Source organism: Hoplias malabaricus, chromosome X1 (assembly GCF_029633855.1).
Source record: "Hoplias malabaricus isolate fHopMal1 chromosome X1, fHopMal1.hap1, whole genome shotgun sequence".
NCBI lineage: Eukaryota > Metazoa > Chordata > Actinopteri > Characiformes > Erythrinidae > Hoplias > Hoplias malabaricus.
Genome location: NC_089818.1, coordinates 23,690,437 through 23,717,498, shown reverse-complemented (window position 1 = coordinate 23,717,498; position 27,062 = coordinate 23,690,437). Strand labels below are relative to the sequence as shown.

General features: G+C 42.6%; 1 protein-coding gene across 1 annotated transcript; it reads left to right on the top strand.

Annotated features, from left to right (window-relative positions):
* Nucleotides 1-438: 438 nt before the first annotated feature.
* LOC136675594 (integrin beta-1-like) lies at nt 439-26,195 on the top strand. Its single transcript, XM_066652225.1, has 16 exons — nt 439-686; nt 3,511-3,577; nt 4,209-4,309; nt 5,930-6,134; nt 6,667-6,837; nt 9,774-10,009; nt 11,389-11,541; nt 13,224-13,319; nt 15,612-15,701; nt 16,178-16,318; nt 18,289-18,491; nt 19,265-19,503; nt 20,644-20,866; nt 22,942-23,177; nt 24,659-24,825; nt 25,723-26,195. Exons 2-16 carry the CDS (start codon nt 3,511-3,513, stop codon nt 25,786-25,788), a joined length of 2,394 nt encoding a protein of 797 aa, XP_066508322.1. The 5' UTR covers nt 439-686; the 3' UTR covers nt 25,789-26,195.
* The last annotated feature ends 867 nt before the right edge of the window (nt 26,196-27,062 follow it).

Genomic DNA, 27,062 nt, shown 5'->3' with positions numbered 1-27,062 from the left:
ATAATGTGGGAAAAAAAGTTAAGCATATTTACTAGTGTTTGATCTGATGGATTTCGGTAGATTACGTTGTTAAACGTAGCAAAAGTGTGCTTTATTTCAGTTTATGTATCAGAAGTTTGAACATAGCTCAGTGTCAGCTTCATAAGTGTGTGTGTGTGTGAGTGTGTGTGTGTGTGTGTGTGTACTGCACATACTTACTGTAAGTGAAAGGCAGGGCTGAGGGGAAAATTCTAGCCTCAGGTCTTGAAAAAATAGCTACGTTTGGCCCTGCCTTCTAGTCGGTTTTTGCAAATACCTGACAGCACAAACACCATGACAACGACAAGTTAAAACCTGGACACACCAAGTCCGAACAGCAGCAACAGCAGAGTCAGAAACGCAGGCAGTAGCTTTAGTGACAAGCCAGAGCACAGGAAGAATGTAGGAGGGGCGACAGACAGAGAGAGTGTGAGACAGAGAGAGAGTGAGAGAGAGAGAGAGATTGTTGGAAGCAGGTCACTCAGAGTTTCACTGTTGTTGTTTTTTTTTCACTTCTTTGACAGAGGATTTGACCCTGATTCGGCTTCCACTCTCGTCACGTCCCGTGAACAGCAGTTTGGGAAGTAAATAATGTGTGAATTTTCTTCAGGTGTCTTCTGAAGTCAGGTTTCTTATCACTGAGGTCTTGGAGAGCACCAGGTGCGAAGGTGAGTAACTGCATTATTAGTTGTTTCTTTTAAAAACTAGAATATTCAGTTTCCATTCCATTGATCTTAGGAATTGACCTGATCCTGACACAGATGTGGCTGAATGTAGTGAAGGATGCCTTGCCCAAGGTGTATCATGCTGTGGTTAACTGCCTGGGGAATCAGACCCTAGTCCTCTGATTTATTTAGTGCTGTGTTTATAAAGTAGAACGGTGTAGACCTGTTCTTACTGCGCCTTAGTCTTGTGCTTTTGAAAGAAATCTTCCTACTTCACTCAGTACTTAAGAGGGGATCAAAATTCTGTGTCACTAATCTCACTTCTGTGTTGAGTAGAAACCACACTTAACCCCATTGTAAACCTTTCTAAGGCAGGAGCACAGGAAGTGAGGCAATGATTTCTTTTGAAAGCGCTTGAAGAAAATCAAGAATAGCAGTTGTTTCTTGCTCATTTAAAAAAGAAGGTGCTGTGCTTTGATCAGCACAGTTTGTTTGAAATGTGTGAAAAGAAGTGGGAATCCAGGATTGTGACCCACCCTGCACTCTGCTTCCTGTCTAGATTAGTCTCACGGCTTTTTGTCCGAGTTAATGTGTAATCCACCCATAGATCTGATTCTCATTAGTCAGAGGAACTCTGTCAGGATGTGTGTGTACCAAACATGTCAAAGCAAGACCTCTCATTCACTGCTGAGCTTCACTGGAACACAACGTCCAGCTTTTTACACTAGGTTCCACGTATTCTTAAAGGTTACGCTATTTTCCCCATTTCCCCCTGTTCTCCAGCGCTCTGGACCCCCACAGAGCAGATGTGATGTGGTGGTGGATCATTCTCAGCGCTGCAGTGACACTGACGTGGTGGTGGTGTGTTAGTGTGTGTTGTGCTGGTGCGTGTTCTCCCTGCGTCTGCGTGGGTTTCCTCCGGGTGACTGTCTGTGAGGAGTGTGGTGTGTTCTCCCTGTGTCCGCATGGGTTTCCTCCGGGTGACTGTCTGTGAGGAGCGTGGTGTGTTCTCCCTGCGTCTGCGTGGGTTTCCTCCGGGTGACTGTCTGTGAGGAGTGTGGTGTGTTCTTCCTGTGTCCGCATGGGTTTCCTCCGGGTGACTGTCTGTGAGGAGTGTGGTGTGTTCTCCCTGTGTCTGCGTGGCTTTCCTCCGGGTGACTGTCTGTGAAGAGTGTGGTGTGTCCTCCCTGTGTCTGCATGGGTTTCCTCCGGGTGACTGTCTGTGAAGAGTGTGGTGTGTTCTCCCTGTGTCTGCGTGGCTTTCCTCCGGGTGACTGTCTGTGAAGAGTGTGGTGTGTCCTCCCTGTGTCTGCATGGGTTTCCTCCGGGTGACTGTCTGTGAAGAGTGTGGTGTGTCCTCCCTGTGTTTGCATGGGTTTCCTCCGGGTGCTCTGGTTTTCTCACACGCTCCAAAAGCACACTTTGGATTGGAGACACAAAAGTGTCCGTAAGTGTGAGTGAATGTGTGAGTGTGTGTCACGCTATCAATGACTGGCGCCCCATCCAGTGTGTGTTCCTGCATTGCACCCAGTGATTCCGGGTAGACTCCAGACCCACCGCCGCCCTGAACTGGTTAAGGCTTACATCTAAAGGATATACAGGGGCTGGATAATGAAAGTGAAACACCTGGTTTTAGACCACAGTAATGTATTAGTACGGTGTAGGGCCTCCTTTTGCGGCCAATACAGCATCACTTCGTCTTGGGAATGACATACACAAGTCCTGCACAGTGGTCAGAGGGATTTGAAGCCATTCTTCTTGCAGGATAGTGGCCAGGTCTCTACGTGATGCTGGTGGAGGAAAACGTTTCCTGACTCGCTCCTCCAAAACACCCCAAAGTGGCTCAATAATATTTAGATCTGGTGACTGTGCAGGCCATGGGAGATGTTCAACTTCACTTTCATGTTCATCAAACCAGTCTTTCACCAGTCTCGCTGTGTGTATCGGTGCATTGTCGTCCTGATACACGGCACCGGGTCAGCACCCGAACTTCCCTCTCAGACAGCGTCCTCTTGCGTCCACAGTGAATCCTGTTGGATGTGTTTGGTCCTTCTTGGTGGTATGCTGACGTTACCCTGGATACCGTGGCTCTTGATACATCACAAAGACTTGCTGTCTTGGTCACAGATGCGCCAGCAAGACGTGCACCAACAATTTGTCCTCTTTTGAACTCTGGTGTGTCACCCATAATGTTGTGTGCATTGCAATATTTCGAGCAAAACTCTGCTCTTACCCTCTGCTAATTAACCCTTCACACTCTGCTCTTACTGGTGCAGTGTGCAGTTAATGAAGATTGTCCACCAGGCTGCTCCAATTTAGCCATGAATCCTCCCACACTACAATGACAGGTGTTTCACTTTCACTGTCTAACCCCTGTATGTCTAATTTCAGGCCTTTTGATGTCATTGTAGTCTCAGTTACATCTAAACCACCATGTCTCTTTGATATTAGTAGCTGTTTATAAATATTCATGTATTGTGTTAAGTCTTTATGTTATTAGAGTTTTATATTGTGTTTTATATTAATTATAGTGTCTGTAAAGCCTTATAAAGGTTGTCAGGATTAATGCCGTGACAAAACTGAACTCTATGGTCAAGCGATCATGATAGGAATCTGTGATAGTGATCTTTTACTTTCTGAATATGTGTATTGTGTACTCAGGGTGTGTGACATATGTTTATTGTTACTCTTGGCTCCTCCCTTTCATTACACACACACACACACACACACACACACACACACACACACACACACACAATAAAACAAGAGCCTCATGCTGGAAAGTGTAAAGTCTGCCTTATCTTGTGTAATTTGTTTCCATTCCTAGATGGACATGAAGGTGGTGATGTTTTCAGCTCTGTTGGGACTCCTCTGCATCACTGTGGCTGAACTGGGTAAGATCCTCTTCTTAACTTTCAGGGCAGTGGTGTAAATACTGATACAAATAAATTAAAAATAAATAGAATATAATTAGAAGCCTTCAAAAAAATACACAATTTTTTTTTCCTCCCACGCTCCAATAACACACGTTGGTAGGTGGATTGGAGACTCAAAAGTGTCCGTAGGTGAGAATGTGTGAGTGTGTGTCGCCCTGTGAAGGACTGGCGCCCCCTCCAGGGTGTGTTCCCACTTTGTGCCCACTGATTCCGGGTGGACTCCGGATCCACCGCGACCCTGAACTGAATTTCATAAAACGTGTTTTTTTATTACAATTGTGAATGTCGCCTTTAATGAAAGAGAAATATAATTCAAAACTAACCCAGTCCAGGCACTGTTCGCCATCAAGCGAAATTATGAGAAGTATACAACAGACCAAAGAAACAACATGGAGCACATGTCCTGCCACATTTTGTAATTATTTTTAGGGGGTAAAATCCCAACGTAACAAAGATCAAATTTTGTGAAATCAAGAATGGGGGTGATTTTCTACCTTCCTCCAAAAGTTAAATAAAAGCGTATTAGTTCTGCACATCAGTGTTTGTTTTCTTTGTAAACAGCACTTCCTCTTTCACCGCTCTTCTGCAGACGCTGCGACTGCGGACGGTAATGAATGTACAAAAGCTGCGGGTCTCTCCTGCGGTGACTGCATCAGGGTCGGACAGCAGTGTGGATGGTGTACACAAAAAGTATAGTATTTTTTTCCCCTTCCTTTGGTTTGGTAAAGACTCTTGAGCAGGTTCCTGAATAAGATTTAGAGTTGTCTCTTGTGTGTTTTTAGTTTTTTAACCAATGTTACTTCACAAAGTCTCATCCCAAGTCTTTTTTCACAGTTGCTTCACGTTTAAATCATTTTGTTCCAAAATAAAACAGACATTAAAAGGCAAATCTGCGCTTGTGTGAGCTGCCCATTCTTGGAAATATAGTGATTTATTTAGAGAATACAAAGAGCAATAAATAGCCATTATTTAAATAAAAAAAGACATTATTTTTGCAATATTTTGATGGGGGTTAATTATATATAAATTGTATACTGTTTTCATTGTGGTGAAACGTAATAAATCATAGTAACACACTGCATTACAACAGTAGCCTCATTACAGCTATTTTTAACATAAGCACAATGAGTAATTCACTAAGTGTGGTATTTAAAAAGTTAATTATAATATTTTAAAGTATAATTATAGTACAATTAATTAAAGTACAATTATAATTATACTGTCAGCTACACCCTCACAGCTCAGCAATTAAATGCGATCACAAAGGAAACTGATTAGAAAAGATGGGACCTGTCCACACAGCCTTGAAAAAACCAGATCAGTGTCACTTTAGCTGGGTAATGTGAACATAGCTGTAATGTAATGTGGCCTACCCGGTTTTTTCATGTGTGTTGAACGTGTGGCTATGTGTTTAACCCGCACCGGTCCCATCACTAAACCTGGAAGGCATCTATATGTTGCTGCTGTACAATGAAAAACGTGTGTCTCCAAAATAGCAACTTTACAGGAGAAAGAAAATACGTTCTTAAGTAATTTTGGTGCATTTCTATTGGTCCATTCATCATCACAGTTTTACACCGTGTGACGGACAGTGGCTGTGTTCAGACGATGAAGTGAAGTAAACATCCACAAACGTGGAGATACATGTTTTTTCATTGGACGAGGCGAGATGTGGCCAGTGTTTATCCTCCTGATTTATCCAGCTGGATTTGCTCATATGGGGGACACATGCTTGTGTTGGCTGTGAATTCAAAGTGGGACTTTTGCCAGAAAAAAATAGCTCAAACAAACATTAGCATGACCACACTTCTGCCAGACAATGGCCGTTATGAAAGGTGCACAGAGCTTTTATCGGGTACTGTTGTTTTAGGGTTAAGCACATGTAGAAGAGACCGTAGGTCGTACAGAAACACCACTCAGATGTAGTCTGTGTGCATCTCGGTGGACAACAAAAATTACACTGATTGGCCTAATGGTGGCGCTATAGCGGAGCGAAATGCACTTCGGGATGTATCTCCTACACCATGAGGCTCAGAGACAAAATCTTTTTCCCCCTTATTCTTTAGGTCCTGACAAATCAAAAATGGGATTAGTCAAATAAAAAATTAAGCTCCGCCCACTTGGATTTTGAGCTAATGTAAAACCTACTTTTACGAACCAGTCCGTGGATTTTTGTCCAATTCTCTTGTTGTTTTTGTTTTTTTCTCCCCATTTCGTTTTTAAATGTTTGGGATATATATATATTTTCAAACCTGAAAGGTGGCCTACCGTTTTCCTGTGCTGAGACCCCACTGTGTGTCCCCACTGCAGGACTACAAGTTTTCACGATGTGATGAGCTCCAAGTTCTGCTCAGTAAGGGTTGTGCATACATCAATGTGGAAAACCCTCGCGGCAATGTCACCATCAACGAAAACAAAGATGTAACAAATCGAAAGAAAGATGTGGCCGAGAAACTGAAGCCCGACCAGATCACTCAGATTCAGCCTCAGAAGGTCACACTCGACCTAAGAGCAGGTACGTGCTTGGTGCACTTTGTAGAACTACAGGTACAGTCTCATGTGGTGGGGGAATATTGGAGTATGCTGTATGGGTGAGAGTGGATCAGCCACAGCAGTGCTACTGGAGTTTAACACCTCAGTCTGAGAACAGTTCACCAAGCAACTTGGATGTTTGCTCTGGTTTGCCATCTGGCTTTATCCAGCCACGTTATTTTGGAAGCTTTCTCTAGCTCCATCCGTTGCGTGTCGGGCAGCACGGCGGCTCTGCAGCTCCAGGGTCCTCAGGCTGTGATTTCAAACCCTGCCTTGGGTCACTGTCTTTGAGGAGGTCTATGTGTTCTCCCTGTGTCTGTGTGGGTGTCCACTGGGTGCTCCAGTTTCCTCCCACAGTCCAAACATATTTATCGATAGAAGTGTGTGATGGACTGGAGTCCTGTGCAAGGTGTGTTCTATCTTTGCGCCCAGTGAATCTGTGTAGGTCTGTAACCTTATATTGAGGAGCAGGACCTGAACTGAGCCTTGATCCTCATTTGAAATCTGTCCTGCAGGTGAGCCTCAGAAATTTAATATGAAGTTCAAGAGGGCAGAGGATTATCCCATTGACCTGTACTACTTGATGGACCTCAGTGACTCCATGATACAGAACCTGCAAAATGTGAAGAATCTAGGAACCGAACTTGCCCGAGAGATGCAAGACCTCACTTCAGACCTACGGCTTGGTGAGCAGTGGAATTATCACTGTAACATTTCTGAGTTGTGTCTGTTTTATACTGTGTAAATAAATGAATAAATGACCTAGCAGATGTGTTCAGTAAATAACACTGTTACAGGTTTATGGACAAAGCTATAGTTGGAGCCCACTGTCTTTTTTTTAAGGAAATATTTCCACAGAAGTTTGGAGTTTGTCTGGGGAGTATGGGGCCCGTGTAGTCAAATCTTATTTGTGTGTGTTCAGACTGTGGCTACGTAACATGCAGAGATTTCCTCCAATCCGAGTGAATTCATTCCAATTTTACGTTCAGACTGGTGTGTTTACATGTGCACTGCATTCACCAATCCGAGCCAAAATGATGCACATAGTACCACTTAGTACAGAGGTCACTGTATATTAGTCCTCCAGAAGAAGACATCAGACCTGCAAGGTCCTGAGAGAGAGAGAGAGAGAGAGAGAGAGAGAGAGAGAGAGAGAGAGAGACAGACAGACAGACAGAGAGAGAGACAGAGCCATAGACAGAGATACAGAGAGAGAGAGAGAGACAGAGAGAGACAGAGACAGAGACAGAGAGAGACAGAGAGACAGAGAGAGAGACAGAGCCATAGACAGAGATACAGAGAGAGAGAGAGAGACAGAGAGAGACAGAGACAGAGAGAGACAGAGAGAGACAGAGAGACAGAGACAGAGAGAGAGAGAGACAGAGAGAGAGACAGAGACAGAGAGAGAGTGAGAGAGAAAGAGAGTGAGTGAGTGAGATAGCTCCCTCAATGACACAGGCTTCCCTCGAGACATCTGAGGCATCACTGGGAAGTAAACCAGTAATCTTTTAAAGTGGCTGATTATTATAAACCCCAGAGTGTTTGTCTTACATCCTTCCACCAAATGTTACTATTGGCATTTGTCCATGGAACTGCCATACTACTTCATGACTAATCACTCCAGAGGACACACTCGGACTGTTCAAGTCTAATGTTTGCTCCTGGATAGCCTTGGAAACCCATTTCATGGAGTTTTGGTGCTTAATTTTCCAGCGGCAGCTTAGAACACTATAATGAGTGACATGGGCTGAGAGGCCATGAGAGATTATAGTCTGTTGTTCACATGATGCATGGCCCTGCTGTGGGCTGTGATGGTTTACCACTTCTTATCCGAGCTGTTGGTGTTTCTACATGTGTCTATTTCTAAGTAACAGGTTTTAAGGTTTACTTGGGCAGATTGTGGCTAAGTTTACTAGCATCTTGTGACATTGCCAACAACTTCAGTATGACTCATGTGCTACACACACACACACACTTGAGTATACTACAAGCACACAAATATTACTATGCTTACTACATAACATTTACTTAGGTTCACTTAATAAAATTACCCTTGAGTGAGTGTGTGTGTGTGTGTGTGCGTGGTGGCACAGTAGAGCAGCAGGTACTGTCGCAGTCACACACCTCCAGGTTCTGGGGACTGTCTGTGAGGAGTGTGGTGTGTTCTCCCTGTGTCTGCGTGGGTTTCCTCCAGGTGACTGTCTGTGAGGAGTGTGGTGTGTTCTCCCTGTGTCTGCATGGGTTTCCTCCGGGTGACTGTCTGTGAGGAGTGTGGTGTGTTCTCTCTGTGTCTGCGTGGGTTTCCTCCGGGTGACTGTCTGTGAGGAGTGTGGTGTGTTCTCTCTGTGTCTGTGTGGGTTTCCTCCGGGTGACTGTCTGTGAGGAGTGTGGTGTGTTCTCTCTGTGTCTGCGTGGGTTTCCTCCGGGTGACTGTCTGTGAGGAGTGTGGTGTGTTCTCTCTGTGTCTGCGTGGGTTTCCTCCGGGTGACTGTCTGTGAGGAGTGTGGTGTGTTCTCTCTGTGTCTGCGTGGGTTTCCTCCGGGTGACTGTCTGTGAGGAGTGTGGTGTGTTCTCCCTGTGTCTGCGTGGGTTTCCTCCGGGTGACTGTCTGTGAGGAGTGTGGTGTGTTCTCCCTGTGTCTGCGTGGGTTTCCTCCGGGTGACTGTCTGTGAGGAGTGTGGTGTGTTCTCCCTGTGTCTGCGTGGGTTTCCTCCGGGTGACTGTCTGTGAGGAGTGTGGTGTGTTCTCCCTGTGTCTGCGTGGGTTTCCTCCGGGTGACTGTCTGTGAGTAGTGTGATGTGTTCTCCCTGTGTCTGCGTGGGTTTCCTCCGGGTGACTGTCTGTGAGGAGTGTGGTGAGTTCTCTCTGTGTCTGCGTGGGTTTCCTCCGGGTGACTGTCTGTGAGGAGTGTGGTGTGTTCTCCCTGTGTCTGCATGGGTTTCCTCCGGGTGACTGTCTGTGAGTAGTGTGATGTGTTCTCCCTGTGTCTGCGTGGGTTTCCTCCGGGTGACTGTCTGTGAGGAGTGTGGTATGTTCTCTCTGTGTCTGTATGGGTTTCCTCCAGGTGCTCCGGTTTCCTCCTATGCTCCAAAAACACACGTTGGTAGGTGGATTGGCAACTCAAAAGTGTCCGTAGGTGTGTGTGAGTGAATGTGTGAGTGTGTGTCACCCTGTGAAGGACTGGCGCCCCTTCCAGGGTGTGTTCCCGGCTTGCGCCCAGTGGTTCCAGGTAGACTCCAGGGCCACCGCCGCCCTGAACTGGATAAGGGTTACAGACAATAAATGAACGTGTACACACTCACTGATAGGTACATAAAAGTAAATGGAAAGCATACTTGCTTATATTTATTTCCAAAGAATGATACTAAAAGGACACTTGTATAAAACTCTTGTGTACGGCTGATCTGTTGAACTCAGTAATTAAATGGGGGTCCATATATGTTGTATTATATTGTTTACAGAACCATTTACCACAATTACACAATTACAAAGCACCTGCATTTAAATATACAACACTAAGAATGAGATGTCGCAAAAGCCACATAAACAAACTGGGACAAACGTTGAGTGGAAATCTCGTTCCTGTAAGCACTCAAACAGCACCCGTGCCTCTCATCTACAGGGTTTGGTTCATTCATGGAGAAGCTGGTGATGCCTTTTGTGATGACCACTCCCACCAAGCTGGCGAACCCATGCGCTCCACTCTCCTGCACACGACCCTTCAGCTACAAGAACGTCCTGAACCTTACCAGCAATGGCCAGGCGTTCACAGACATTGTCAGCATCCAGAAAACCTCCGGAAACTTGGACTTCCCTGAGGGAGGGTTTGATGCCATCATGCAGGCTGTGGTTTGTAAAGTGAGACATGTTTTGTGGCCTTTTCCAGCTCCAGATTGGGTTCAGAGGTGGGGCCTTTGAGGCCTTGTCCAGTCAGACAGCTTAAACCTTAATTATATCCGATGACGTATCAGAAGGGTTATCCTGTTTAGTAGGGGAACATACACTTGTAACTGTATCAGTTGTACACTACAGCTTTTAACTCAGTTCCAATGGGCAGTGGAACACTCTGAAAGTGGTAGTAGGGGTAAAAAAGCAGTGGCAGGTTAAGATAAGAAGCCCATGTGCCAGAAGAGGATGTACCTGAGGTTTTTTGTGTCTGTAGTATAATTAGAAGTCCATGCTAAACAGGAAATAACCACAGCCCACTTGAACCCATGTTTGACGTGCTCTCTGTGGTTCAGAAGTCAGAAAACTCATCTTGTCACAACTCTCAGAGCTTTCATTATTGGTTAATGAACCATACACTATAAGGTCAAAGGCTTGAGGACACATTCTCACACAGAAATATCTTCTGAAATGAAAGCTACCAATAAGGAGTTTGTGTTGCTTTGTTGCAGTAACAGTTTCTGCTTTTCAAGGTATTGGATGGTGCTCCATCACTCCTTTCTACCACTTCTTTCTCAGGCTTAGCACATTTGATAACTTTTTAGAGAGGACAAAAACATCCAAGAGACTAAAACCTGGATCTGTTGTTTCGGAGGTCTCAACCATTAAAGCTGTGCTTATATGAGCTAAAATGCATGCTTTATTCTCAGACGTGACATGTGTCAGGTGTTTCAGCAATCCAGAGAGTGCAGTTACATTACACAACCATTTTCTGGGGCTTTAAAACCCTCTAGACCCATGCATAGCATTGAGCATCGTGCTCGAGATTCCCATTTCATGATTGATGTTCATGAGTTTAATCTAATAAAGGTTTTATACATTTCAGAAAAAGTCTTGTTGCCATTTTTTAGCTCTCTGGTTTGTTTTAGAACTGGAAAAAGGTCAGGTGTTTGTATGTAGCCCTAACTCAGCAAATGGGAACAAACTCAAGCACGGCGGAGAGACCTCCAGCCTTTGAAAAGCGTAAAAAAAAATATGATTCTTGCTTCAGATGTGGGTAACGTTGACTTATTTTTGCTAATACAGTCAAATCACTTAACGAGGTGTCACGGGGAGCACAGCAGAATGTCTGGCCTTAATTGGTTCACTTTAGCAGCTGAATTCCCAAATTGTAACAGGGGTCTAAAAAATTGTACATACATTCTGTGATGACAATTGTTGTAACTATTGATTACCATAAAAGTCACAGTCAGATCAGTGTTAATGTCTATTCTAGCCTTCCTGGCTTTCACAAAAACCTGAGGCCTTGGATTGTTCATAGAATGTGTTCTTTTTCACTGTGTGGTTTTCAGGAGATCGGCTGGAGGACGGCAACCAAGCTGCTGGTGTTCTCCACAGATGCTTCGTTTCATTTTGCAGGCGATGGAAAACTAGCCGGCCTTGTACTTCCCAATGATGGTCAGTGTTACCTGGAGAACAGCGAGTACACCAAGAGTGATTATTTTGTAAGTATGAAGCCACATAGTTAATCAGTTACACACTTATTCAGAACAGCCTTCCAGTGTGTTCATGTTACTGATGCAGGTGAATGCAGGATTAACACAGTTCCCCGGGTTCTTAATGAAATGTGTGTGACATGCTTTAATCAAAATACCACAAGGGTCAAACAACACAGCAGCATTCTCCCCCTGCCTTATCAGGTACCACACCACTTTCTGAGACTTTTACTTTAAATGGAGAAAAACTGAAGGAGACTTTAGTGCACGAGCTCTGGAGTGATGAGTACAGAGCCGTGCTTGTTTTACTCCAGTGCTCAGGTTAAACTGCGTTTGAAGAGCCTCAAATGAGGAGGTGCAACAACTCTAAAATTCTGCATTCTATAAATCATGCGACAAAAATTAAAACGACATATGGCACATTTTAAGATGGAACTGTGTGATTGAGGGGAAAAAAAGGACTGTAAGTATTTATTCACTGTTTGAATTACCACAAGGGCGGCACGGTGGCGCAGCAGGTAGGTGTCGCAGTCACACAGCTCCAGGGGCCTGGAGGTTGTGGGCTCGATTCCCGCTCCGGGTGACTGTCTGTGAGGAGTTGGTGTGTTCTCCCCGTGTCCGCGTGGGTTTCCTCCGGGTGCTCCGGTTTCCTCCCACAGTCCATGATGTTGGTAGGTGGATTGCCGACTCAAAAGTGTCCGTAGGTGTGAGTGAATGTGTGTGTGTGTGTGTGTGTGTGTCTGCGTTGCCCTGTGAAGGACTGGCGCCCCCTCCAGGGTGTATTCCCGCCTTGCGCCCAATGATTCCAGGTAGGCTCTGGACTGATAAACTGAACTGGATAAGGGTTACAGATAATGAATGAATGAATTACCACAGAAACTGGTACTCGAGTTGTTTAGTATTTTTAAGTACTTTGATTACTTTCATGCTGTTAGCACTCTCCCGAGTTTGGAGTCAGTTTGATCTACAGCAAAAATAAGTCAATATTACTTTCCTATGAAGCAGGAATAGAGCAACATCCTCATCTCCGTTCATGCTTTTCAACTTCTGGCGGTCTCTTCATTTTCCGAACTCATTATTCATTACTTTCTTTGTTTCAAACAAATAAACCACAAAGTTTACATTTTAATTCATGTCTGTATGTTTGTAGTTTTTCAAAAATGACTTGTTTACCTGTTAATCGTGTAGTCTTGCTGAGCTCTGAAGTGCCTCCATCTTTCAAATTCATCGGCAGTGAGATCTGCTTTTCTGGTTATGGAGATTCTGAGGCTTTGTTTTAGGTTCAGTACAATCTAATGTTATCTGTTTGCTTGCCGTCTTCTACGGCTGCAGAATGCCCTGTTCTTGTCGGCTTTTCCGTGTGTGTGTGTGTGTGTGTGTGTGTGTCATCTGGCAACCTGGGTTGTGCAACATTACTGGGATTGGACAGTGGTTGGGATCACAGGACAAAACACTAAGCGAGCTCTGCTCCAGAGAGAACAAACCTCACGGAGAATACACTGGTCGCAGCACTGCTGTCAGAGTTTACAGTGCTTCAACTTTGCTTGTTTCCTTAATCGCTCATAACACACCCTGGTCATTTTATGATTTAGTGCAATAAATATATCACAGATTACTCTTTTTAAGTGCATTCCATTTGCAGTACGTCAGCGTGTAAATGTAACTAAACTCATTTTGGACTTTTCTTGCAGGATTACCCCTCTATCTCACAGCTGGCTGATATTCTGAGTGAGAAAAATATTCAAACCATATTTGCTGTGAGCCAAGAAGTCCAGCCGTTGTACAAGGTAAGTGTTACCCTTTTTTGTGTTGACTTTTAACCCATAAGATCCCAAAGGCAGTTCACTATAAAGTTAAAGTATGAGGAACATAAAACAGACTAAAATATCCTGTAATTATTTTTGGATTAAAATCTTAGTGTAACAAACACCACAGCAGTGACTTTGCGTAGGGAACTTTCCAGACCTCATAAAGTGTTTGTGACACATATGTCACCGTGGGCTGTTATGGGCTACGTACTGTGTACACAGGGTGAGTAAAAAACACAGGACACCCTTTTATTTCTTTGATATGCGGATATGATGCGCATGGTGCGGCCATGTTCCGGACATAGCCTAAAAGATAGGCCCCTCACCCATTACTTTCTGGAGTATTCAGATAAAAGGGTGTCTTGCGACTTTTGACTCACACTGTAACACAGTTATTAGGCTGTTACTGTGTGCTTCTGAATACGTGCAAATGCTAGAGAGGTTTTAACACCTGTTTAATCAACATCAGTTTGAAATGAAGGGAATCAATATGTAATTCCATCACCACTTCAGGCTTAACACACCATATTCTTCTGGGAAGGTTTTACACTAGATATTGGAGCATTTCTGTAAGGATCTGATGCCATTCTGCCATTACCATACTTACTGAGTCAGGATCTGGTGCTGGATGATTAGTTATGGATCACAAAACCCTTCAAACTCATCCCTGGGTGCTTCTTCATCTCTCCAGAGAACACATCCCTCTCTGTCTGACATTTGGCATTGCTCTATACCTTTATTATAGTCAACAACAGTGGAACACTTCCAGGAGAATCAAATCTGAGTCTGTTAGCGATGACATTGGACACCAGGGGAGGGTACAGACTTCCAAAGTGAAATCTGATGGCTTCGAAAGAAGCTCCTTAAATATGAAATTGCAAAATATTAAATCTGTTTTGCATAATTTTCAATTTTATTTCATAATTTTGCATATGTTTGGCTATGACGTTTGTGTCTTTTCTTTCCCTAATATGTTAGAAATTGAAATGAGCCTAAGGCAGGAACACACCCTCGACAGGGCACCAGTCCATCACAGGTTATCACACACTCACCCTGTCACACACACACACACACACACACAGAGCTGTAGACAATTCCACACACCAACATATGTTTTTGGATGGAGTGAGGAAACCTGAGCATCCAACGGAGACCTACACAGGGTCACAGACAGTTAATACTGAACCTAGGACCCCACCATCCTGGAGATATGTCTCAGTGACACTCCCTGTAGCGCTACGTTACACTCCTGTTTGAGCAGCTCCAGCTCGGTTTAAAACACTCTGCACTTTTTATTCTGTAACAGCACTTTAGTTCTTTTCTTTTATTGTATCATTTTAAATTGTTTTAATCATTTTTATCATGTTTTCTTTGACTCTTTTTATGTATTTCCTTTCATCGCACTATTTTAATTCTTTTAATGGATTTTTATGATTTTTATTCTTGCTTTTAATTGATGCTTTTTTCTTCTCTAAAGCACTTTGAATTGCTCTCGTATGAAAAGTGCTCTATAAATAAACTTGCCTTGCTTTACTACCCCTTCCCATAAATTAAATTCAGCATATTAAATGTAAGGGAACATGTTCTGCAGACGATAGACGCAACTTGGATAGATTTAACTTCACTACATTTCAAAGTTCAGTATCTTACTTTCTCCTCCACTACATTCTGAGAAATCTGTCCTTACTTTTAGTCTCATGCATAAAAAATATAAATTAGAAAATGAAAGTAGTGTGTAATTGCACCAATCAGGTTACAGCGCGTACTTTGTTAAATTGGGTCGGTCTACGCAGAGCTCTCCAGTTCAGCGTCAGTGCAGCAGCGTCCAGATAAGATACCAATGAATCTTAAATCAGTACGGGGCTTGTTCACAAAATGTAATTCCACAGCAGTTGGGTTCTATCTGATAGTTTTATTCTTTATGACACTTTTAATAGAGATCAGTGACAGATTAATTAATGACATTGTGTTGAAATGTTGCTGAAACCAAGAGTGACATTGTAAAGTATTTTTACATAAAATCCAGAGTCTTGTTACAGAAATGAAAACAGGACGTTGTAAAGAATGTACATTTGAAAGCGAATACCTTTGTTCTTTTACTCGAGTGAACATCTAAACGGAGGACTTTTACTGGAGTAATATTCTACCTTGGGTATCTGTACTTTAACTCAGTACATCGTTTGTATACTTCGTCCACCACTGCCCACAAGTCTGTCTACAAACCTTCATCTTCATAACAGTTTGAACAGAAGAAAATGTCTCTTTTAACAGGAGCTGTCAGCGCTCATTCCTAAATCAGCAGTAGGAACACTTTCTGCAAACTCATCCAATGTGATCCAGCTGATCATCGATGCCTATAACGTGAGTTATAACTTCATTTATTTATTCATTCATTCTTCTTCTCCAACTGCTTCATCCTGGTCAGGGTTGGGTGGGTCTGGATCCTTCTTGGAGTCAATGGGTCAAAGCCAGGAACGCATCCCAGACAGGGCACCACACACTCACCCACTCACTTAAACCTGTGGACAGTTTCACACAGCCAGTCCACCTGCCAGCTGGAGCAGCTGGAGGAGACCCATTCACACATTGTGAGAACACACTAAACTCTTCCCAGACCGTCTTTGAACCCCGGACCAGCCCTGGAGCTGTGTGGCAGTGTCACCACCTGTGGTGCAGTCGTGCGGCCAGAATCTTCAGCAGTGTTTTATTAGTTGCTCAGGATGTTTATGTCAAACGTTGTGCTGCTAATAATTCAGTAGGCTCCTGTCGCTCTGGAGGTTTAACGCCTGATTTAATTTCTTTCTCTTGCTTTGTCATTTCATGAATCTCTGCCTCAGTCTCTGTCATCTGAGCTGAATCTGGACAACACCAAGCTGCCAGAGGGAGTGTCCATTTCATACGTGTCCTTTTGCAAGGATGGAGTTAAGGGAACAGGAGAGAATGGGAAAAAGTGTTCAAACATCTCTATTGGTGATGAGGTGACAATTTTGTATTCATTCCCCCACATCATTAAAGGGGACTTGCACGGTTAAGACACTTAAGGCTCAGTACATTGTAGCGCTCAAATACTACATGCTTGTAGACAATCACTTGCCCAGTGGTTCCTAAAAGTGGGGGGCATGCCCCCTAGTGGTTAGAGCTATTGCACGGGGTGCAGCAAGGCAAGTGAAAGAGATAAATATTGCATTTCTCTTATATTAATTATACTGACATCTACAGGCCTGTAGCTGCCACAGATAAAACCTTTTATGTAATATATTTTCCTTTTTTATTGTTAGGGCATTGGATATAGTGATTTCTTAATATAATTTACCCATGCCAGCTTTAGGGGGTATGTAAACTGTACTTCTTTTGTTCAGCACTGTAGCTCCAAGGCCAAAGTAACTAAGAACAAATGCATGTTAAAATCATCACACACTCTAATTCATCAAAGTCTAATTCTAAAGCAAACACTAAAACTAAAGCAAACTTTGCACACCTTGACATCTAGTTTGTTTCAGGCCAGGGATTTGGGCCATGATTTAGCTCATTGACTTAGTCAACAAGAAAGATACTTCACTCTTTAAATCTTTAAAATGTTATTTTGATTTTTGAAAGTACTCTTGTTTTTGAAGTTCATTCATTCATTCATTATCTGTAACCCTTATCCAGTTCAGGGTCAGGGTGGGTCCAGAGCCTACCTGGAATCATTGGGTGCAAGGCAGGAATACACCCTGGAGGGGGCGCCAGTCCTTCACAGAGCAACACACACACACTCACTCACACACTCACACCTACGGACACCTTTTGAATCGCCAATCCACCTACCAAAGTGTGTTTTTGGAGCGTGGGAGGAAACCGGAGCACCCAGAGGAAACCCACACAGACACAGGGAGAACACACTGCACTCCTCACAGAGAGTCACCCGGAGGAAACCCACGCAGACACAGGGAGAACACACCACACTCCTCACAGAGAGTCACCCGGAGGAAACCCACGGAGATACAGGGAGAACACACCACACTCCTCACAGACAGTCACCCGGAGGAAACCCACGCAGACACAGGGAGAACACACCACACTCCTCACAGAGAGTCACCCGGAGGAAACCCACGGAGATACAGGGAGAACACACCACACTCCTCACAGACAGTCACCCGGAGGAAACCCACGCAGACACAGGGAGAACACACCACACTCCTCACAGACAGTCACCCGGAGGAAACCCACGGAGATACAGGGAGAACACACCACACTCCTCACAGACAGTCACCCGGAGGAAACCCACGCAGACACAGAGAGAACACACCACACTCCTCACAGACACTCACCCGGAGGAAACCCACGCAGACACAGGGAGAACACACCACACTCCTCACAGACAGTCACCCGGAGGAAACCCACGCAGACACAGGGAGAACACACAACACTCCTCACACACAGTCACCTGGAGGAAACCCACACAGACACAGGAAGAACACACCACACTCCTCACAGACACTCACCCGGAGGAAACCTACGCAGACACAGAGAGAACACACCACACTCCTCACAGACAGTCACCCGGAGGAAACCCACGCAGACACAGGGAGAACACACCACACTCCTCACAGACAGTCACCTGGAGGAAACCCACACAGACACAGGGAGAACACCACACTCCTCACCCGGAGCGGGAATCGAACCCACAACCTCCAGGTCCCTGGAGCTGTGACAGAGACACTACCTGCTGTTTTTGAAGTATTTGAAGTATAGCAATCGCATCATATTTTAAACGATTTTTTTTATCACTTGGTGAAACCTACCCACATTGTTTACAGTAACTGTGCATTATTTCAGCTCTTTAATCCTTAGATTTGCACTTTCATATCCTTTGTTTTGAAGCCTGGGGGAAAGCTGGTTTAGAAGTTCCTTTGTTGAAAGAAAGAGGGCACTATATCTCTAGATCCTTGTTCCTTTTTTGTCACAGGTGAACTTTGAAATTGAAATCACTGCTAAGACCTGCCCATCTAACAGCAAATCTGAGGTAATACACATCAAGCCGCTGGGCTTCAACGAGCAGCTGTCGGTCGTCCTGAACTTCATCTGTGAGTGTGAATGCCACAAAGATGGAATTCCCAAGAGTCCAGAGTGTCACTTTGGGAATGGAACACTTGAGTGTGGAATCTGCAGGTAGGAAACATCACTGGAAAAAATTATGTTTGAATATATGTTAAATTATATATGATAAATGTTGCCAAGTATCAACTATTATGGTTTCTCTTCTTTTAAAAGTATTAAATATTATTGTGTCTGTTTAGACTGGTTCATCCTTAAAGGGGATATATATTGGGAAAAATTCATTATTTTTCTGTGAAATGGCATATTAAGGACCTGAATTCACAAACTGTGAAATAAATATCCCCCTCTTCTTCTGTGTATCAGCCACAACACTGGAGCTGCTTATATGTGAGAGTGCAAACATGTATTTGGAGCAATAAATATACCTAATAAATAATGGCACAAAACAAGAATGGAAAAGAAAAGAACCAAGCAAAAAATTGTTAAAATCAAGAGCTTTTGCTTCTTGCTCCTGGGCTCTCGCGTTGAACTGAGCTGTGGTCACTTTCATTTAAAGGAGCAGGTGCTGAGACTGGGTTGTTTTGGCAGGGTGAGAATGGCGTTGTGTTTTTGGATCCTTGTGGTATTTTGATTAAAGCATGTCACAGACGTTTCAGTTAGACCCCAATGGGCTGTGTTAACTGGGAAAGGTTAATGAGGGTAATGTGTCCTCTTATTTAAATATAAAATTAAGTCATGCTATCCACATTTAGACCAGGGCAGTCGTATGTAAATAGGTTTATTTTTCTGTACATGGACAGTAAGGACAATAGAGTGAATGCTTATATTATCTGATCTCAGTAGAAGTATAAAGTTCCATAAATGCACTCACCTGTTCTTCTCAGGTGTAACCCGGGCCGTTTGGGCCGTTACTGTGAATGCAGCCAAGACGAAGTCACAACAGAGGATCAGGACGCAAACTGCCGCAAGGACAACGGCACGGAAATTTGCAGCAACAATGGAGAGTGTGTGTGTGGAGTGTGTGAGTGCAAGACAAGAGATGACCCAGAGGAGAGGTACGAGGGGAAGTACTGCGAGTGTGACAACTTCAATTGTGAACGTTCTGGTGGCAAGCCCTGCGGAGGTAAGGATCGTTGGAGGTGCCTGATGATATACAATAAAAGTTTATCTAAGATAAACAACATGAGGTTGTATCTCTACACTAAGATTACAGCTTCAGGATCATCATGATTCTCCACTGACTTGCTACTCTGGGCTCAGCACTGCAGAACCTGCACTATGTAACACCCCCACCCTTGATTTCAGAACAGCGCTGTAAAAGTGAATTGCATTCTGAATCTCTAAGGAGGAGCCCAGGGGTTCTTTTAACTATAATTTGTGACATAGAAAAACGGTCTTTTATTATGTGATAATGCAGCAAGACCCTCTTCTATCAACAACACTGTGAAAATATTTGGGAGCAGAGGAGACCAGTTTTGAAATTGAAATATTCACCCAGTTTTGCTTGTTATTTGATTTCTGCTGTTTAACTGCTCAGGGTCTCCGTTGTAGTGTTTTTTTCTCTCATACTGCACCAATTGTTGTTCAATAGATGACAGGTCTGGACTAGTTTAGAACTTGGACTTTTTTACTAAGGAGCCAAGCTGTGGTAATCCATGTATAGTGTTGATTGGCCTTGTTTTACTGAAATAAGAAAGGTGTTCCCAGAATAAGAGACTGTCCTATATTATATATTATTCTGCATTAACAGTACCTTCATGACATGTTCACTCATTAGTACCAACACAGATGCAGGCTTTTGAACTCCGTGCTTATAACCAGCAAGACGGTCCCTCTCCTCTTTATCCCAGAGGACACGGCATCCATTATTTCCCCCAAAAATATTGTTATATTTACGTATTCACTTTGACACAGTTTGTCTTAAAAGAGATTGGGCCCAGAGAAGGGGGAGGCATTTTTGCATCATCTTTATACATGGTTTCTTGTATGCATTTGTCTGTTCCAACCGTGCCACCAGTCTTTCACAGACTGGTAAATCCTTCCTCATATATATACTTCTGAAAGTTTAACCCTGAGACAATTTTATAAACCCAATGTTATCACTGACCTGCTGCACATTAACCTAATTAAAGTTATTTATTGCACAATTTTACCACGGCCCTCTCCGCCATCAAGTTTAAAAATAAATAAAAATATAATAATTTAAAAATAAAATGTGAGTTTCTAAAGCTCTAAACTGTGTTTGTCTCTTTCTCTGTGACAGGTCATGGTCAGTGTGTATGCAGGAAATGTATCTGTGAGAAGGGCTACACAGGCAGTGCATGTGACTGTCCTCTGGACAAGGAACCTTGTAAGGCCAATGATGGAACCGAGTGTAATGGTCACGGAACCTGCGAGTGTGGAGTCTGTAAATGCACTGATCCCAAGTACAAGGGTCCCACCTGTGAGAACTGTCCCACATGTGGTGGAATCTGTGGTGAGCACAGGTGCGTAGAAACAATACCCACAGGCAGGCTGCTGGAAAGGCTGGAACTGGGACTTGTTTATACATAAACACCCCCCCACCCCCCTGTTTAACCAAAATTGGGGCTTCACAAATGAATGGTGTTATACACTGGGGGGAAACTATTAGGAACATTAATGAAATGTGTACTCCTGAGTGGAGCAGCGGTCTGAGCGTTGGCTCTAACATTGGCCGATCAGACGTCCAGCTGAGCACAAGGGGAGGATTGCTAGGATGTTAGCCAGCACTGGTGCCGGTTAGCTAACACCACAGGTCACAGCAGAGTTAGCATTCTCTTCCAAGTGTGTTGAGTTGTCCAGTGGCGTGTGTTCAGCAGTTTGCAAAGAATTACTAGCTGTTCACACGTCTCCAAAAAAGCATTCGTGCCTGTGGCTACCCGATTTTGTGCGACCTGTCCGATCAGGACAGAGCTAGTACAGATCATGTACAGACCTAGCTTAGCAGCAAAGAGACTGTTTTCCAAAACAGAGAGCAGCTTTATCTTGAAGAGTGAGTGACTTTAACACACACACAAACATGAGTTAGCTTTTCCTCACTGTCCTTTACAGTTTTAAACAACTGGAGCACAAGTAATGTGTTTATTTACAGCTGAGGATATCCAGGTTCAGGTATTGTGTTGGGTTTTTTTCTGTTGTTTTTATGTATTTATTTATTTGATAAACACTGACAAGGCAATGAATGTTATAGAAATTCCCTTTAATATCTTTTTTCCCCTTTGACAAATAGCCTAATATATTACAAAATTTTTATGCAATGTATAAGCTCTGTGTAGATCTTTACTAGGGTGACCAGACGTCCTCTTTTACCCGGACATGTCCACTTTTTTAGACTTAAATAAATGTCCGGACGGAATTTCACAAACGTCCGGGATTTTGTTTTTCTAGAGCTTACATAGAACTTCGAGAAGTTTCGTTCACAAACTAGTCCCGCCCTCCCCTACTCCGATTGGTTCGCTTGAGTGAGAAGGGGGCGTGGTGAAGTAGCCTAAAATCTTCTGATTGGACGGTCTGACTGTAGAGCTACCGTTATTGGTCGATAACCTTCTCTGTAAACATTTAATTGGTCAGTCTGCACGTCAGTAGTCAATCCCCCCCCCGCCCCCCCGGGGAGATGTGTCCTCTTTTTCACCATCTCAGATCTGGTCACCCTATCTTTACTCTTTTTTTCTAAATTACAAGAGCCTTTCTAGAGACCAAAGATGTTATCTACACACTGCAGCACTAGTCTTATATAGGAGTAAAACTGTTATTATATTTATATTCTCCACCCTTTTAAAAAGGAATTCCACCAATTTCCAGCATTTCTCCATAATACAGTTATTTCTGAGTGTTCTGAAAGAAATGTTACTTCCTTGAGATGCTAAAACATCGGTTCACAGTGATGAAGAAATATCTCTATCACTAGTGACACCTAGTGTGTCTGAGTCTCTACTTCAAACCTATTTCAAACCTGACCACTCCATGGGCTCGGTTCAGTCAGTAATTACAAAGCAGTTTCTTCATCTCATGTGAGTTGCACTATTTAGAAAAAAGTAATGTATTCACAGTATCTGTGTGCTACTTTTAGGTGGTAAAAAGGACTGATTGCTCTGTTGAATTATTAAAATAATACATAGAAAATTATAACATCTTACTGAATTACTTTTTATTATTATTATTATTATTATCGTTACACTTATATAGCGCCTTTCTAGACACCCAAGGACGCTTTACAATCTACACTGCTCAGAACGCTCAATTCACACACACACACACACACACACTGGCGAGAAGCGGCAGCCAAACGCGCACAGCGTACTCTCAACCAGAAACGACTGTCCACCTGGAGGACTGCATCGGGCACTAGGGTTTAACCCAGGACAGAGCGCCAATCCATATCTGGGCTCACACATATAGACATTCATTCACACACCAGGACAGTTATTAGAGAAGCCAATTCACCTACCCTAACTTTGTTGAAGAAATAATTAATGTACAACTTCTATCTGGAATCCATGTTTAGACTCATGATGTTTTCCTGCTGTTCTTTGCTGTGCAGGGATTGTGTTAGGTGTCGTCTGGAGGAGCTCCAGGGGTCTCGAACAAAATGTAATGGGACATGCTACCAATTCAAGCAGTTCACGACAGTGAAAAAAGTGGATGATTTACCAAAGGCTACTGACTCGTCAAACTTTCATAAATGTAAAGAGAAGGATGAAAATGACTGCTACTTCCACTTCACCTATCAAGCAAATAAGACTTCTGGGGCTCATATAGTGGTGGCAGAGACACCTGGTGAGAATCTTCAGTTTTCTGCATCAAGAAGCTATTACCTATTTCCCTATTTATTTTTGTATATTTTTGAGCTTTCCCTGCTCTAAAATAGAGTTTTATAAATAATTTTATGAAGAGTTTAATGAGTGGTTGATGGAGTGGGGAGGAGTGCCTTCTATCAAGAAGAAATAGCTTTAATGCCCAGTTTGGGCAGATTTACACACTAAAATAGTCATTTCATTGAAACTGATGCAAGGAACTGTAGCACGGCATTAAAAACGGATACAATTCTGTAGAGGAAATCCCTGCATGGGCTCAGACACATTTTGCATGTCCATAAATGCATGTCAAAACTCGATCATGTAAACAAGAAGCCATATATAAACAGGACCCATTAACACTGCCAGGACCCAGGAACGACTTCTGTGGGCCTGCGTTCTTTAAGGACTGAGGTGAAGTAGAAGAAAATGGGTAAGATATGTCTGGTGAGATAGACAAATCGGAATTTTCAATTATTTTAGGAAATCATGGATGCCACGTCCTCTGAGAGGGACCATCCGGTTTGTTCTAAGTGCCAGGATCAAAAGCCAGCATCCGTGTTGGTATGGTGGTGCAGTAGTGCACATGGCTTGCATGAACTGCACATCTGTGAAAGCACCGTTAATGCTGAATGATATATAAACCAGTCAAAAGCTGACACCCAGACAACGACACAAAATTTGGCACATTATGAAAAGAAAAATACAGTAATGGCAACAGGAATTTGCTGAGAAAATTCCATATTATAAACATATATTTAAAAAGTTTCTCAGTTTCAACTTTGGAAATGTCTTTGTGCTGTCATACTAATGGAAATCTTACCTTAAATCGTTGCATTTATTTATATTTACATTTTGCCCAGCGTCTCAACTTTACTAGAAAAGAGGAAGTGGAATTTGTATAATAATAATAATAATAATAATAATAATACTTTTCTTTTTATAATAAAATAACAGTAATAATCAATAGTAATAATGACATATTTTATTATTATTATTGTTTATTGTAATGAGCCCAATTATTTTTCACTTGACAAGTTATTAATTATCTATTAATAATCAAAATAGAACTGTTTTTCCTAATGAAATTCTGAACTCTAATTTGTTGACGCTGGTGACGCTGAGACGCTGGATGTTGTTTTGTGCCGGCATGAAGTCCTGAAAATAATTTATATGACTATATCTGTGTCAAAAAAAAAACAAAAAAAAAAACATTTTTACAAAACAAAATTGATTCCAAAATTTCACTGTGCCAGTTTTCACGGTCTCACCATCATCTAGAACCTATAAATAGAACCTATAGAGCTCATGGAGAACCCTGACGTCTAAAATACTAAAATAATGTCCTGCTCAGGTTCTGGGGCCAAGGTCAAGACGGTCTTGTTGTGGGACAGACCTGAATATTAGAATAAAGCACTTCTTAATGTTCTACAAGTGTATTAATGCCTTTCTGTTTGGTTCCAGAGTGCTACACGGGTCCTGAACTCATTCCTGTTGTGGCGGGTGTAATCGGGGGCATTGTTCTGATTGGTCTGGCCCTGCTTCTAATCTGGAAACTGCTTATGATTATCCATGACCGCAGAGAGTTTGCAAAGTTTGAGAAAGAGAAAATGAATGCCAAGTGGGACACGGTATGTATTCTTTAAATCTTAACGAGTATCAATAGCCAGTCTGTGACTGAAATGGATCGTATTGTTTGCATTTTAGAGCATTATTGCATGGGTTAGCCAGGAACTGTGAAATTAAATTTTGGGGGTGCGGTAATCTCCCACAATGCACTGTTAATTTCTAGTGAACACTTGGATCACTAAATCAGCTGAATGTATTCCATGGTGCATTGCAAATCTCTTGTTACTAAACAACTGAAAGAGGCATTACAGCGCTCTACAGTTGAAAACGGCCCAGTCATAAAGCACAACGTGACTGGTAACTGCAGTGATGTATGAAGAATCAAAAGTGTACGTTAGTTAATTTATTTTCTTTTATCTTTCCCTTATCCTTTGCCCATTTCAGAATATTGTGCCAATGTCACAGATTCAAATAAGAAACCAGCTTCAGTCTTTTAACCTATTCATTTTGGTAATGTGATTGGAGAATACTAAAGCAAGGCAAGATTTGCTTTCTAGCAGAGCACTGCCCCTATGTCTTCCATTAACAGTGATGTTTTCTAGAGAAATAGATTAGCAGAGATTAGATTTTAGAATTAGAATCGCTTTACTGGGCACTCTGCTTGCACACAGAGGAATTTGTTCTCCGTATTTAACCCAATCCGTGCAGTGAAACACACAATTACACACACACTAGTGAACACTAGGGGGCAGTGAGCGGTGGGCAGCCCTAGCCACGGTGCCCGGGGAGCAGTTGGGGGTTAGATGCCACGGCTGCCCTATACGTTAATACTAGTTGGGGAAATTTATATTAAAATTGATTCAAGAGTCAGTGGCATTACAATAATGAAGACTAATAAATGTTATATTCTGACAGGATATAAGTGTATACTGAAATTCTTCAATTAAATGTTTTCACAGACACAGAACCCGATCTACAGAAGCGCCGTGACAACGGTTGTCAACCCCAAATATGAGGGCAAGTGATGGAACTGCACTGTGTTCAATAGCAAACTTTTCTTCTGTGTTTTAATGGTCTCTCTTGTTTTGTTTTACATATTTTGAAATGTGTCAAATGATATGTTGCTGTTGAAATATTTTTGATATATGATGTTGCAGTACCCTATTTCCAAGAAAACATTTGAACAGAAAAAAATAAAACCACTGATAATACCTACCAAGTGATATCAGTTTTGGTCATTTATGGATCTGGGACTCTCTCAGCTCTCAGTCTTATAATAAAAGTACATAATAAATACTGAATATTAGTGGTCATTTGCCATGGTTTTAGCCAATGTGTATAATGAGTTAATTATAGTGTATAATAAACTTATGTAAAATGTTATGTTAACATTTATCAGTTACTGCATTATCTTACACAATTGTGCAATAAATGTAAATTTGCATATCACTATTTGTAATAAATAAATAAAAACAAACTACAACAAACGATAAAAAAATCACTAAGGAAAATGTGACCAATGACCCATTATTTTGACCAAGTAAACCAGGGGTCACAGTCCGAGTCCGGACCCAAACACTGTCCGATCCGGACCTGTAACTGATAAACTATTAAGAGCTGTTTAATTCTGAACAGAGTGTGTTTTTGAAGTGGTGTGACTCTTCTAGTCGTTACAGTTCGGGTTTAGCGCTCCAGGAAACTCACAGACCAATCACACGTGAGGCTACTCAGCCAATCAGATCTGTGCATTATGATGAGCGCTGTGACTCCAATGAGTCCAAAAACACACGTCGGTAGGTGGATTGGCGACTCAAAAGTGTCCGTGGGTGTGAGTGTGTGTCACCCTGTGAAAGACTGCCGCCCCCTCCAGGGTGTGTTCCCGCCTTGCGCCTGGGGATTCTGGGTAGGCTCCAGACCCACCGTGACCCTGAACTGGTTAAGCGCTTACAGACAATAAATGAATGAATAACTTAAAATATTTTCACTGTCAAACTCATACGCATATCTTCAAAAGGTTAACTACAGGAGAAGGAAAAAAATCTACTCTCAGTGGAAGTCAATGTAAAAAAAAGATAATTTAACGTAAATCTGGAGCATTTCTATGGGTCCATTCTTAATGTAATTTTCACACAGTGTGAAGTGTGAACTACAAATTGACAAACACTGAAATACATGTAATTTAAAGAACAGAGGTTAATTTAGAGGGGTTTAATGAATGATTGTAGTAGGGATATAGCCATGTACATTAATTAAGTGCCACATTAAACGTCTTTGAAAGAGCTGAGTACATGTAATATGT

Bases quoted from the DNA above. Each gene is read 5' to 3' on its own strand.
- LOC136675594 (XM_066652225.1), top strand. From the start codon at position 3,511: ATGGACATGAAGGTGGTGATGTTTTCAGCTCTGTTGGGACTCCTCTGC. The intron at 3,578-4,208 runs GTAAGATCCTCT...GCTCTTCTGCAG, and splicing joins CATCACTGTGGCTGAACTGG to ACGCTGCGACTGCGGACGGT. The intron at 18,492-19,264 runs GTAGGAAACATC...TGTTCTTCTCAG, and splicing joins CTTGAGTGTGGAATCTGCAG to GTGTAACCCGGGCCGTTTGG.